The sequence below is a fragment of the Pholcus phalangioides genome, unplaced genomic scaffold (genome assembly GCF_987345545.1).
Source record: "Pholcus phalangioides strain wild (caught in Gottingen) unplaced genomic scaffold, Ppha-v1.0 ptg000011l_1, whole genome shotgun sequence".
Taxonomy (NCBI): Eukaryota; Metazoa; Arthropoda; class Arachnida; order Araneae; family Pholcidae; genus Pholcus; species Pholcus phalangioides.
In genome coordinates, this window is record NW_028301604.1 from 25,401,272 (window position 1) to 25,416,103 (window position 14,832).

The following is a 14,832-nucleotide window of genomic DNA, read 5'->3' on the forward strand; positions in this document are numbered from 1 at the left end:
GCAGTTTTTTGAACAGTGTTATAAGCAGGATCCACTATAATTAAGAATTAGAGGCGCACATTTATATATTTACTAATAAATCAATCTATAAATTCCCTTCTGATTGATATTAATATCAATATCTTCTCTTTCAATAATATCTTCTGATTTAAATTTAAAAAGCAAATGAGATTTTCTCTCTTTCTCTCAGTACACACTCTGAGGCACTTTTCTTCTGATTCTCTCTATTCATACAAGCAAGGATTTCATACCAATCCTGGTAGAAGTGATTTCCTGGTAGAATGATTTTATTTTCTCTCCTTGTTGGTCCACCACTCTGATCTGTCGCCATTTAACTGCCATATATTTTCACACCTGAATATGGGAGCTATGTCAGATTTGTGTTGGTGAAACTCAAGTGTGTTTGTGTGCCCAGCATTCAGCGTGTTTTGTATTCAGTAGGTGGTACCATCTATTTAGGGCTGCAGCTAGATACTTTCTCAAATGGGGAAAGCACACATTTTGGCACCCCATGTAATGTAGAAGAAGCAGTTATAAAGGGTGAATTTGGCACCCCTCTCAGAGCCCGTGGGGGGGGGGGACTAGACCAACACCTACTAGAGAGTTTTCAAGGCCGTGACGCAAGCTTGTGATGTCACTAAACTCAGGCGACTGCTTGCGCTACGCACAGTGGAATCAACTTGATATATGTAGCGTACTCATTTATTATTCCGCGAGTAAAATTGGTGCTATGAAATATTTCTGCCTTAACTTTTTACTAGCTGAATTTAGATTATATGTCTATATTTTTTTTTCTCACCCCCCCCCCCTCATTTTTCAGTTCAGACAAAAATGCAAAAAATTCCCTGTACTTGTCTAGGTTCATAGAACCATTGAAAATAAAATGAAGCCACAGAAAAAAAATTATCCTTTTCCTTCTTGAAAATGGTTTTAGGAAAATAAATTTATAACTGAAATGAAAATTTTCTCAAGTTTCATATCGCACACCTACAGAGAAAAAAAAAATCAACAGAAAGTGGAAGTTTTTTTTAATTAATATTTTCAAATATATTTTACGAATTGGGAACATTATCTGCTTTAAACATTGTCTTCATTCTCAAACAATTTAAGCAATAATTTTGAAATTTTCTTCAAATTGTTTTCATTACATACAAGCAAGAATTTTAATATTCAAAAGCTAATAAAATGGTTCTTATAACAGTAAAGGAGAACAAGATAACTTTCATAAAACTATTTACAAAGTTATATATATTTTATTAAAAAATAATATTATATTTCATAAACAGTTGCATCGCACAAACCATCAAATTCCTTTATATCTTTGTAAAAGTTTGCAATTTTCTTTTACGCTGAGCCATTAAAGATATAGAATCATTTACTTTTTGCAGTAATTTTTCAGAAATACATTTGTAGCTCGTTTTATTACAGAAATTGCTATTAAATATGCAGAATGACCGCTGCCATATCCATTGGTATCTCAACTTCATACAATCTTAAAATACGCATTGTTACATCGCAACAAATTTTGCATTTATTTTTCACTTTGAGAAATTCTTTTTCACAAACTGTTAACAATTTCGAAACAACATAATTATAGTAAACAATAGTTATAATAACATCATTAGGGTATTTTAAACCACCTCAGTCTAAATTTTTTATTAGAGCAAAAGCTTTATCTTGCACGCCCAATAACTTTTCGGTGAGCACATTGAAGTTTTTTTAGTACAGCATGGATACAATAGCCTGCTATATATGTAATAGATGGAATAAAAATTTTTAATTCTTCCATGTCATTAGATGAAATGGAAATTTCATTTGAAAGTATTTCACTTACATTTGGCTCATCATTTTCTATATGATCACAACTATGCCCCTCATCAATATCATCAATATCCACATTAAAGATATCATATGTACTAGACTTCAAAGTCAGTGGTCGAAGGAATTGTATCCTTAGTTTTTTTTCCACTTCATATACTTGTGTCAGTGACACATGATATTGGGAACTAGCCAGCTGATGATAAAGACCAAAATGGTCTTCCAGAGCATCAGTCTGGAATTTAGCTGGTAAAATAAAACTTGTACCGAGTTTATCGTTACAATAACTGACCCTTTCAATAATAGCATATGTAGAATGCTTCAAGGCAAGTTGTGTTTCTTTGGTAAAACCACCACATTGAGAATTACTCTCCCAACATTCCAACCAATGTAGGAAATCATTTCAGAATTTTAAACGTGTATCTCCAGCTTTATTGGTCAGTGGCCTTTAGAATTCATTAAGTTTATGCGAGCCTATATAGAAATAATGTTTTCACATTCCTAATTTCCCACCAAGAACAAATTATATCAATGAAATCTGCAGTATCATTTGCATTTTGTATGTCAAAGTATGTAAGCTTCACTTGCCGGTTTATAACCTGAAGCGCTAATTTTACACTTTGCTTCTCTATGTTTGAGAGAAATAAAGATTTTGTAGTGAGGGTATGTGTGAATGCTTAACATTAGAATCTGACTCTATGTCATGCAATTTTCTAATAGTTGCAAATGAAGCATACTTAAGGGAACTTCCATTGCAGTTGCATTCACCATCTGAACAACTGTATGAGAACTTTGGATAATGCATGCAAATGCCAGGAGTTTTCTGGTTCAACTAGTTGTTACGCATGCATTTCAATATATAAACACAATCAACAATGATTAAAAGGGGACATTCAGCATCACATGGGTGCGGATAGCAAATGCTTAGCTGTGGAGGAGATGTTAAGAGAGAGATGGATTTTTTTATTAATAGCATTATTATCAGTGCTAATACACACAACGTGAAATCCAACACTTTCCAACCCTTTAATTACTTTCAATATTATCCCATTTAATATTTCAGCTGATATTTTTGAAACTGGAAGTATATGTACAACATCATTGTAATTAAATCTTATACTCCACCATAAATGTGAAGGCCGGGTTCGCCACTTTATCACTATCGTGTGAAAATCCAATAATACTCCCACCTTTATATTCCAGGAAAGGTTTTATATGGATTTCATCAATTATTAAATTGACATTTATCCTTATCATCCAAGTAAGTTATTTTTTCCCTGACATATTTTAAAAATTTATCTGCCAACTGCTCATGGTGGGGATCAGTTTGGAATTTTGAGCATAATCTTTTCAAAGTGAAAAGGTAGGGTAATACGGTAATACGAAATATCCACTATTTCTTGGGCAAGATGAATTGATTAATGATAACTGTTCTAAAATAAGAAATAGACTACATAGTCATTTTCTTCTTTCAACCCCTTCAAATTTTCAACAACACTTTTTGCCAACTTAATTATGGAATCAAACTTACAACTCTCTTTCGGGCAAACTACGAGTTTGGTAACTTCTTTTAAAAGAGAAATTATACTTCAAAAATATTTTACATTTTTCGAGGAAACTGTTTGCCATTCACATCATTGAGTACCAAGTTATTATGATACACTGATGCACTCAAATTTTGGTCGATAGTCACACAATATGAAACTGCAGGGCATGGAAACTCAGATGTACAAACAAAGCCATATCGTTTTCGAAAATAACATCATATTCCTGCGGAACATTTACCTTTTCCAATAGCTTTTGAAGGTCTTCCACAGATTTGAAGTGGCTTTTGTTTTCATAGTAATTTTCAGAAATGACACTTTGAACTATGCTTTCTTGAAGATGATCATTTTCGAGCCTCGTTCTTCTTGCATCAGGATCTTCTCAACAGCTTTTGTTCGATGGCAAATACTTTGGGCATCCTGGAAATATTGATGGTACGGTACCTTCACAAGATCGAGGTTGTGAGAGCTTGACGACAAGTTCCTTGCCAGAGGCTGGATCATAATGTTGAGCGACTCTTCTAATTTCATTTTCACTGCAATGTAATTCACACACCTGTGTAAGAAAAAGAGAATTTTATTTGGCAATCTACTGATTTACAAGGATTCATTAAAATATCAATTAAATCATAAGCTTAATATGCCTGATGAGGATCATCAGGAAAATCAAGGAGATAATCAAGCACTATAATCAGTGTTGACAAAAGTTGTTTGCTCCCAAAAAAATCAAATTTTTTGAAAAAAAAATGCAATATTTTCTTTTTCCTAAATTTCGAGTCGAATCGAAAATGCTAACTTTGCAGGGCGTTTTCCTCTAATAAGGTCGTGAATAAATGGAATAGCTTGCCTTCGGGGTCGTGAATTCTAATACAATTGTCACATTTAAAAAGAAATATGATAAACATATGGGGATTAATCAAGAAGCTATACGTAATAAAATGAGACAACCATAGTTTTTTATGGGCAGTATATTTATATTTTATCATAGTTATTGGTTTTTGATTGCTCTTATTGGGTTGCTGTATTTGTGGAATATATATTAAACATCCATATTTTTTAAGGGCAGCTTTTGTCAGCCATCTCGTTGGACATTTTGTCTGTTGTGGTATTTGTGTTGGGGTTATTAAATATTTTTCATAACAGTTATAGTTCCCAGTTTTTAAATTATAGGCATTATTAAGCTCTAGAGATCTTGCTTAAAAAAATACTAAAAATCTCATTTAGCATACCAATGACATCAAATTCTACCAACTGTTTATCTCAACCCCCCCCCCCCCCCAAAAAAAAAAGACTTCATCACATTTGCTTAAATATTAATTAATGTGTAAATAATATGAACCAATCTTCCCTTTACTCATATTACATCACACATTTAAAAAAAAAATCATATTCAAAATTGCTTCAAATATTAGTATGATTTAAATCACAAATTTTTTGTTAGCAAATGTTCATTAGCAAATTGATCATTCAAATCAATATTTTTAGCTTCAATTACGTGTATCAAATTTCGGGAATAAAAAAAGAAAATTCTACAATATTATTTGTTTCTAAAATCTGGTAATTAAGTAATTCCAATATTCAAAAATAATTTTAGTTATGCACTTACCTTGTGATTCTCTGTCGGAACGTTCTTGGAATGGCTGAAAAAGCCAACGCATCCTCAACATGGCATTCTCCAGGAATGAAAATACTGATACTTTGGGACCTTTAACATAGTTTCTCGAACAATATGGTACACAGCATTTATATGGCATGATTGTTAAATTTTTTTAGATGTTGAAATCCACAGAAACGAATAAAAAAGAACGATTTTAAGAGCTTCGTTTTCGCACATGTCTGACAATAACAATGTGGAAGACACAAGGTAGAAGCCAAGCAATGTGCTTTGTTGGCGAGAAAACCGCGTGCCTACATATGTTGAAGAAAAATAGCTTTTTATCACTTGGTGCATTTTTCCGAATAACTAATGGCTTATCCTAGGCTGATGGCAACCATTCCATTTAATTCTTCTGCCTAACTATGCTACATCACAACGACTTTTGGGTTACCGTGTAGAGGCCTTGTTTTCTAGTGGGTGTTGACTAGACCAACCTGCTCTCCCCCACCCAAGTTGTGACCCTAAATCTATCCTCCAAATTGTTTTTCATGGATTTGAAATTTAATGTATACATATTTGTGTTGTAGGTATGTGTGATTTTTGTGACAACCAGAGCGTTTTTCAAAGGAATAGCCAACTTTCTCTCTCTCTCTCATTGGAAAACCTTAGAAAATCATATTTTTAGCCAATTACCACTACACAATTGTGGGTTCCAAACCTAGGTTTTCACCAAGGGCAAAATCGGGGGAATTTAGGGCGCCCCCCCCCCCACACCCCAAGGAAAGGAAAAATTACAAATATTTTTGTAAAAATATAATATTGGAGAATAATATTGGAGTCTTTTATACTATATTCATTTAAAATTCTTTTTGAGCGTTAATGATCCACAATTTCTGTAGAAGAAATCCTTCTGCCCCTCCTAAAGCCAATTCTGCATACACACCAGTGATTTGCGCGATGCGAAACGGTGACTACCACATAGCAGCTAAATGACAAAACTGAATATTCAAGATAGAATTTTTACAGATTAGTTTTTTTTTTAATGATCTCGGAAAATGTTTCACACTTTGAACGGGTGTTCCAAATCCTTTACAATTTTTCAAAAATGCACATTTGCAATCTTGTAAGAACAAGGCGAATTTACGCCGTATAAAATGCTGTCTTTGAATGCCGGCAGATAGCCGCAAAACTACTGTAATTTCCAGTATGTAATCGGAGGGGAGGTTTTTCAAGGTTGCACGCGATTGTGATAAGACTGCGAAGAGAAAAGTTGGGGAGGTTTTTCTCTCTACCTTTTCATCTTGGAACTAGGAAAGAATGTGTCCCAGAGGACACGTGATATAAATTATTATGCGTCCTTTCCCGAAATTCCGGGTATTTGACGTGTTATAGCACGTCAATGGCATCTCTGAATTTCCTGAAAATGACAACCAAAAAGAATATATGAAAGATATACCTTATAGAAATTAATTAGGGTCCCTAATGTTTCTAGCATGTAGAAGCAGACCAGATTTGTCATTTTCATTATGCAAATTGCCAAAATTCAATCAGAGCTTTGGTTTTTAAAAAAGGTGGGGCATTATTCCGTACGTTACATCTGTTAGAACAATTGCACACTGGAATAACTTCACAGGGCTGGTGTCCGCACCTTTTATTCACTCGGACGCATATTTGCATATGGTTTCTTCTTCCCCAGGTCATATTTGCATGCATTGTGTTCTTTTTCTCCTGATAAATTTCAACAGGAATACCATTTTATCATTTGTGGAGCAGCCATTTTAAATTCATGTTAGACCATGCATTCTTTGACAATTGTTTGTGTTGGTGTGTACTATCACCTCTTAAAGTTTTTCCCCCGTCTTTTCTGAATCACCCTGTACAAAGACCACAACAGGCAAAATGACCATATACCATTGAGTTCAGATTAAATGTGTATTCAAATTTCATTTTACAGAAATAGTATTATGGGCACATCCAAGTACTTGAGTGCAAGACCGAGTTCAATATGCGTTGAAGTAGAAAGATCAAGTTAAAAAAAATTTAGTTGACAGAGACCAAATTGCCAGAAAAAGACTCTACACTGTTTTCAGTTTATGATTAAAAGATCCAAATTTACCGAACTGGAAAAACAATTAGCTGAACTTATCGGTTTTTTTTAGAGATTAACTACTACCACTTTACTTCACACCAGCTCGTCATATCTCCGTACAGCAATTTAGTACCGATCGAGTTGTGTCGAAATGAAGGTGCCACCTATTGGTGGTTGCCACAGGCTTCTTCATTAATTGGAATAAACATCAAAGTGTGTGCAATTTGGCTGATTCAAGACATAGGCACCTAATGAAAATTTTGATTCTTTGAAGAGATGGTTCACTTGAAAAGTTTCATAGAAACATATCAGGTAAATTAAACTGTCATAAGTGCTGGACAAAAATTTAAAAAAAAGAAGAAAGACAATGCAAAGGATTTTTTGTCCATGGTGTCTATTTTCATGGAATAGTCATGAAGTCCCATAGAAAAGTTTTGAAATGAGAAAAAAGTCACTGAAGTGTCAAGAAAAAGTCACGAAGTAAGAGTGGTCATTTTTTATGAATGGATTCTCTGATTTTATCAAGTTCTCACCCTCAATTTTATACCCAAAAATTATGGCCTCTTAGATGACTTTCCATCCCAAAAGCCAGATAGGCAACTTAGAGGAGGGATAAAAGCCTTCTACACACCTCTAAGATACTGGCCATGCAGTGGCGATCGGCAAAAGATAGTTTTCTCTGGTTTTCCTTTCTGGTTCAACTTTGAAGCGCAAAGGCCAGTTGCAAACAAACTGTTTTGCACCGCCCAATTCTTATTAAATTTAAAATAAGAGACTGATACTGTAGAACATTATTTTTCAAACTTTTTTTTCCAAGTCAATTTTTGACATAAAATTTCACTACATTCATTTTTAGTATATCGGTATACTGTATGAGACATCTGGTGATATTTAAATTACCTTACTTTTTCACTAATCATGAAACATAAATTTAAGAGCAGGATAAAATGTTCCAGGGTATAACATTGTGTTGTACCTTAATATGGTAAAATTATGATGACAAAATAATACAAATATTACTAGGAAAAATATTATGAATGTCTTTAATATAGGTCATATATTGAAATAAAATATCAAAATAATGACAAATATGATAATTTATGTAGGCGAAAGTAAAGATAATGGAAGTAGGAACGTATTTATGTAGATGAAATACATAATTATTCTACATTATATACTTGTGGAAAGGAAAATTAAGTGTTTTTAAATCTTTAGTTCTGTCAGTTTTTTTGATGCTAGGTGATTTCATTAAAAGTACAACATCCATTTGCTATATCTAATATGGATTAACAATAAAATATTTTCTCACCTCTCCTCCTAAGGTTGGTTATAGCGTAATCCCAGCCTAAGGATTTGTTTGTAAAAGTTTTTGTTTGCTGCATCCCACACAGTGAACTTTGTTTTTTCCAACAAATTTGAGCAGGAAATACCAAAAGGTGAATGGAAGTGAAAAAATGGGGATAGTTAAAGTTTTTGTAGGATAGAAGTATAGAACTAAAATTTAAAATCTAAATTGTATTTAAACAAAAAAAAAGAATCAAAAGTTAATGCAAGTTGATTATTCTAAGGTAAACTAAAAAAATTTCACATTTTACACTGTTCCAGGGTAAATGATCTTTTTGTCTCAAGTTAAGGATGTTCCACCATTTGTGAAAAATTATTAATAACTTAATTCGCAGTGCTTGGTATGATTTTCTATTTTTTATTTTTATTTTTGCTGTTTCATTTCTTCAAAAATTCAAAATGAGAAGAAAAAAAATCAGCCTAAAGGTCAAGAGACCCATACTGATTGACACATTATAAATTTTTAATGAATAATAACGAACAAAAATATATATATTGATGAACAAAATAACAAAGAAATGAGAAAAAGAAATTTTTGCAGGAGAAAAAGGCATATAGAACAGGAATATAGAAATATTGAGCATGTGGTATGGTTTATTACGTGATTGCATGGAATATAATTACTAAATATGGTTCACTAAACTTGCAATGTTGAGAAGAAACATAGCAAAAACAAACACAATTTTGTTACTAAAATGTGCTTACTTGCAAGATCTCTGTCAAGGTCACAGACAAAAAGCTGAAATAACATTCAGTTGTGTGTGTGAGGTTGTGTATTTCTAATTTCTTGCTCTCCAAAAACATCAGCTGCAATGCCATACTATTAAAACTGTCAAGTGTTTCAAGGTTTGCTATAGCAGACCTGCCAACTCTCCCGATTTAGGCGGGAGACTCCGGATTTTTCATCCTTCCTCCCACTCTCCGGATTTTGGCAGAAAATTAGATTTTACGCGAGCTTTCACGTTGTCGCGGCGTCAATAATTACAGTCGTCGTTAGGGAAAACACCCATAGAGGACAGTCGTAGTCATTTTCATCGAGCAGCCGTAAAAAAGTCTCTGTGACCGCATTTAAGCAACTGGCAAAGACGCTACTTTGTTTTCGTAGCGTTTATCGGCAATCATTAATCAGGGGCATGACCTTGGTTGCCAAAATTCCTGTATAATCGTTATTGTATTCCATTAACAGCCGCGCGGTAAACATGTTTTTTCGTCCGCAGCTTTGTAATTTGAATTTTTTTAAATCGTTTCTTCCGATTAAACATTTTCAGAAAGCAAATATAAAACTTTAAGCTATATACAGCTAAATATAAAGCTTTTAAGAATTCATATACCCAAGATTATCAATCACTGATAGCATCCACAAAAGGAAACACATACTTTATGAACAGTATGTAGATGTGATTTCTCTATTCTGCATAGAAAGACTGACATGGAATTATATTCTTCTCCAGGGCAATGCAGAACCTGCCTTGGGGGGGGGGGGGGAGAGAATGTAAATTTTTCTTAATTTATGTAAAAAAAAATAATTTTTTTTTAGAAAATTTTTTCATGAACTTTTTTTTTGATCGAGTCTATGATCGAGTGTCGGGCGGTGCCCCCCTCGGGAGAATCTCCGGATTTCTGGATTTCAAAAGTTAGCACGTCTGCTATGGTCAAGGGGTACAACAGTTTCTTGTTGACCTCTGAAGTTAGTAAACAGCCTCATACACAGAGAAGACTGAAACCCTTGTGAGCTGCAAAAGTCATGAGTTTTCCCTATACTGAAATAATTGAGATGCACACTACAGTGGCTGGACCAGAAATACAAGCAGAGGTGCCAACTGCTATGGATTGTCCATAGTTTCTACGGACAGCCGCAATAAACTACAGAGCTATGGAAATCTGATTTTAAAAAATCTGGTCTCAGTCTCTTGCAGTGTTTTACTTGTTTTCATCATTATTTTTTTTTAATTGCGTCGATCTTTAACATGACAATGAATTTTTATACGTATGTGAGAGTTCAAGAGAAGACAAACTCAGAGCCGATCTGTTTTGTCTGTGCACGGAAGGTAGTCTCTAAACCCACCGCTCTACTTGATGCCTAAATGCATAAAAACTTGTTTTCCTACAAAACCGCCTCACTCTGTAAGCTAAAACAGGTTTTTGATGGTTCAGCGCTGCGTGCCCGAACCCGGCTTTATTTGCATAGTGCATGGTCGAGCTCGCAGAACTTGTGTCAGAAAGTCACATCAGTATTTTGTCATAGGTGGCATAAGAGCTCTGATATGCAGAAGATGGGGGTCTAGGGGTGCTACACATCCTTATATACGGCCCACAAGGGTGTATGCAGGTTAGGATTGCATTGAATATTTATGAATTATTAAAAGGGACTCGGCAGCCCTCAGAACGTTTCTTCGGGAGGTGGGAAGGGGCTCATGTGGCCTGAGCCCTTTAGGTTTCCAGTGCCACTGAGGTACTGTAGTTAATGAACTGTGAATTAAAATTTAAAAATAAATTTTTGATTATTTTTTATTGTACTATGATTATGTTGTCCTAGTGGGTGTACCCCCCATGGCAAAGTTGAACATTCATCACTACTGACAAGCTTTAAGCCAATGTTGGCATGTCTGTACAAGTGTATTTCTGGAAAATAAAAGTGTAAGCAGGGATGCCGCTTTATTCTATTTTACCTGAGCCCTGGGACCCAGGTTATTGGTGAAATCTGCCCTTTTTGAGTGAAAGTGTGGGTCCCTCCCTCCCCCACATCATTTACTGGTGTCTGTCTCTGTGAATCAAATAAATTATTCATTTCTAAAAACAGGTTCAATCCAAAGGTTCATTAAGAAAAAGGTTAATTTACCAGCTTATAATTAGGTTCTTTCACTTTCATTGTCTACCAGTGGAGAAAGCTTGCATTGAAACCCATCAACACAGAATTTAACATGGAATTTAACCTTATGTAAAGCAAATATTATTAAGTTAGGTACATTATACATATTTACTAATAAAGTAATCTATAAATTCCCTTCTGATCGATTTTCCATTTCGGAAAATCTTAGCTCTTTCAATATAATGTGTATCTTTTGATTAAATTTAAAGCAACTGATTCTGATGGTGGTATCTTCTGACTCAAATGAATCCTAGCGAAGCAATTTCCATGTGGAATGATTTTGTTTTTGATCACTGTTGGTCCACAACTCTGATTTACCATCATTTAACTGCCACATATTTCACACCTGAGTATGGGAGCTTTGTCAGATTTGGGTTGGTAAAACATAAGTGTGCATGTGTGTGTCCAGTGTTTGACATTTTTTGTGTTTAGTAGGCTGTGCCATTTATCCCCCAAATCCCTGATGTGGTATTTGAAATCTAATGTATACATATTTGTGTTGTTGGTGTGCTTGATCGTTGTGGCAACAGTTTTTTTTCCTCTCAAGGGATAGCCAACCCAAAGTTGGAAACCTTAGAAAATTGTATTTAAGTAATTACCACTGTACATTCATGGGTTCCAAACCGGGTTTGTCACCAAAGTTGAAATCTGGTGAAGGCATGGGGACCTGTGCCACCCCCCTCAAGAAGATTGAAAATTAAGAATATTTTTAAATACTTTAAAATCCATATGCCCCTCCATAGGCCCATTTTGCATACATCCTTGATTTTTGTGTTGCAAAACGGCCACGACCGCATAGTGGCTAGATGACAGAAATCTGGATATTCAAGCTAGAGTTTTCACAGATTTTTTTTTTTTTTTTTTTGTCTCCTTCTAATGTGATCTCGGAAAAAAATTTTTGAATGTGGGTGTTCAAATCCTCAACAATGTTTCAAAAAAGGCACATTTGCAATCTTGTAAGAACGAAGCAAATTTATGCTGTATAGACCCTGTCTTTGAATGCTGGTATCCATGAAAGCACCTTAATTTCCTATGTGTAACCCACAGGATAAAGAAAAAGACGCTCCAAAATTGGAAAATTTGGTATACAGCCCTGATTGAACCAAATTTTCATGCATTTTTTTCTGAAAATCCATTTAGCGCATCAACGCATCTTTGGTAAGAAGGTATTCTGCTGTTCACATTCTTAAAATAGAAAGTAGCAGACAAGGCACACAAATTTCTTCATTGCAGAGCAGGTGAGATTTATGATTTTGTGGTCTGTAGGCTATACAAATTTTACCCTCTTCCCATTCAGTCTAATTTTCTTGATCACCCATTCCCAAATTTGCTATCCCTCCAAAACTACTACCCAGGACTATGGCCTGCCTATCCCCTCTGTTGAAGAGCTGCTGCAGAAAACACCAACAAACTATATGATATATACTCTTCAAACATTCACAAAATGTCTGAACAAATATGAAATTATGATTGTTTTCTTGGTGGTGATTAAAATCCTGATGTAGAATGCATGCACATTTTTTTATCCTTATATGCAGTCGAATCCTGTTTTAATGAATACCATTATAGCAAAAATCTCATTTTAATGAACACTTTTCTAAGTGTTCACTCATAAGTTTACATAGGAACAATGCGAAAACCTGGAATTCCTTTATTAATGAAATTTCGTTATAACGAAGTGATTTCTCCGGTCTCTTGGAGTTCGTTATAACGGGATTCGACTGTAATATATATGGATAAAAAAACATTTGAAGTCAAGTAAAGCACATGAAATGATTGCATTGAATATTGGGTCAGCATGGACTCCAGGTTACAACAAGGTATATTTCGAAAGGAGACAGTGTTAGGGCCAAAGTACCATCCTTAGTTGAAGGGTTACATATTGTGCCCCTCATGCCAGAGACGTGAATGTGAAATTTTCACTTTTGGGTTTATCAGCAGGTTTGATAATTTATTTTGCTAACCAAGTTTTTCCTGAAATGTGAATGTGTTACCCCTGTTGAAACATATTTTACAAAACATTTTATGGCAACAATTTCCATGGGTAGAGTAAACATTCAAACATTGTTTTTCAAGTTATTGAAATTTGCGCATTCATATTTCTAGCATAAGGGGGATGATATAACAAAGATATATGCTAATTTAAGTTTCCCAAAATGGAAATATTACTACATTTATACTTTTGCTTTTTAAAATTATTTATATACATCAGTTATGGAATGAAAAGGATGTATCTTGTGCATATCTTTGAGTTTGTTTTCTTAATATTATGAAAAATGTCTTGTTCAAAATGCCATTATGAAAGATATGCTATATTGGTTTTTTTTTTTTTTAGAAATATCCCCTCAAAGTGCAACAGTTTAATAGACAAAATCCAGCTATTTGGTTGAACACACTTGCATCTATGAAACAAGGTGGTAGACCAGTCAAAGGAGCCATAAATCAGTTCCATGGATTCCAGCCACCAAGCTCTCGTTTCTTGGGACCTCAGTGTGGAGGAACCGGGGCTCAATGTATGGGATCTTGTAATGCACATGGCACTGGTGTTTGTGTAGGTCCCGTACCACAAGGATCTTGGTCAAATATTGGTGGTAACAATACAGGATCTGGTATGTCTGAGATTTGTGGATCCACCAATTCTCAGTCATGGAACAATCAGTCTTATGGAGGTGCTGCTTCACGATTTCCGAATGCGGTAGCTCAGGGAGTGAATATAAAACAAGGAACACCAAATAATTCCATGATGAGCTGTACGAGTAATATACCTAATTCAGTAGTAACTGCTCCATTTCAAGTACCAGGTGCTGCCTCTTACAATCATGGTCCTGGAGGCCCAGCAACATTAACAGGTGAATTTAATTTTTAGAATTTCAAAATTATTCAAAATGTCAGAACACAACATTTTTTTTCCCTGTATAAACTTTTCATAACTAGTCTTTACAGTGAAAAGGCATTTTATTTTTTAATGAAAGTAAAGGATGCAATTATCTGTCTTCTATGGTTATTAAAGTTTCTTTTTCTTTTTTGTGCGAATACTCTAGATGTTAGAAAGCAATTTCTTTGCATTTCTCAAGGTGTAGAAAAATATTTTCAGTTGATCATGAAATATGAAAATTATTAAACTTTATTTCTGAGTAATTTTTCTGCATAGCGAACATTTTCAAATAATTAATGAGAATTCTCTTTCCCCCCCCCCCCAAAAAAAAAACTGTGCGTTTGCTCAAAGAAAAAAATTGTGGTTAGTCAAAAAAATTTCAAAATTTCAGCTAGCAGTATTCACTGTATTCTAACTAAAATTTGCCTAGGACCGAAGTTGTTGAGAAAACCTAGATTTTTTTTAAGCAAAATAGGTCCCTTGAAAAGAAAATTCTAGTTATAGTTCCTATTCTTTTCATTCACTCATACCAACATGAATGAAACTGATATTTAATTTATAGAAATATGTTTTAAATCCAAACAAACATTTTTTTTAAAGTTTGATTTAAAATTTCAACTGTTCATATATATTAACTTTCATTGCTAGCTAGAGAACTCTTATTGCCTTACGAGGGAAGGGTCCCAAGGTGATGTG

At 34.4% G+C, this 14,832-nt stretch overlaps 1 protein-coding gene across 3 annotated transcripts in view; it reads left to right on the plus strand.

Moving 5' to 3' along the window:
- The window catches only part of lgs (BCL9 domain-containing protein legless), a 109,742-nt gene that overhangs the window by 67,557 nt on the left and 27,353 nt on the right, over nt 1-14,832 (plus strand). For all 3 annotated transcript variants that reach the window (XM_089239387.1, XM_089239388.1, XM_089239389.1), the window contains one exon: nt 13,597-14,110. In XM_089239387.1, coding sequence (XP_089095513.1) covers nt 13,597-14,110 — 514 coding nt within the window. The remainder of the gene's footprint in view (nt 1-13,596; nt 14,111-14,832) is intronic.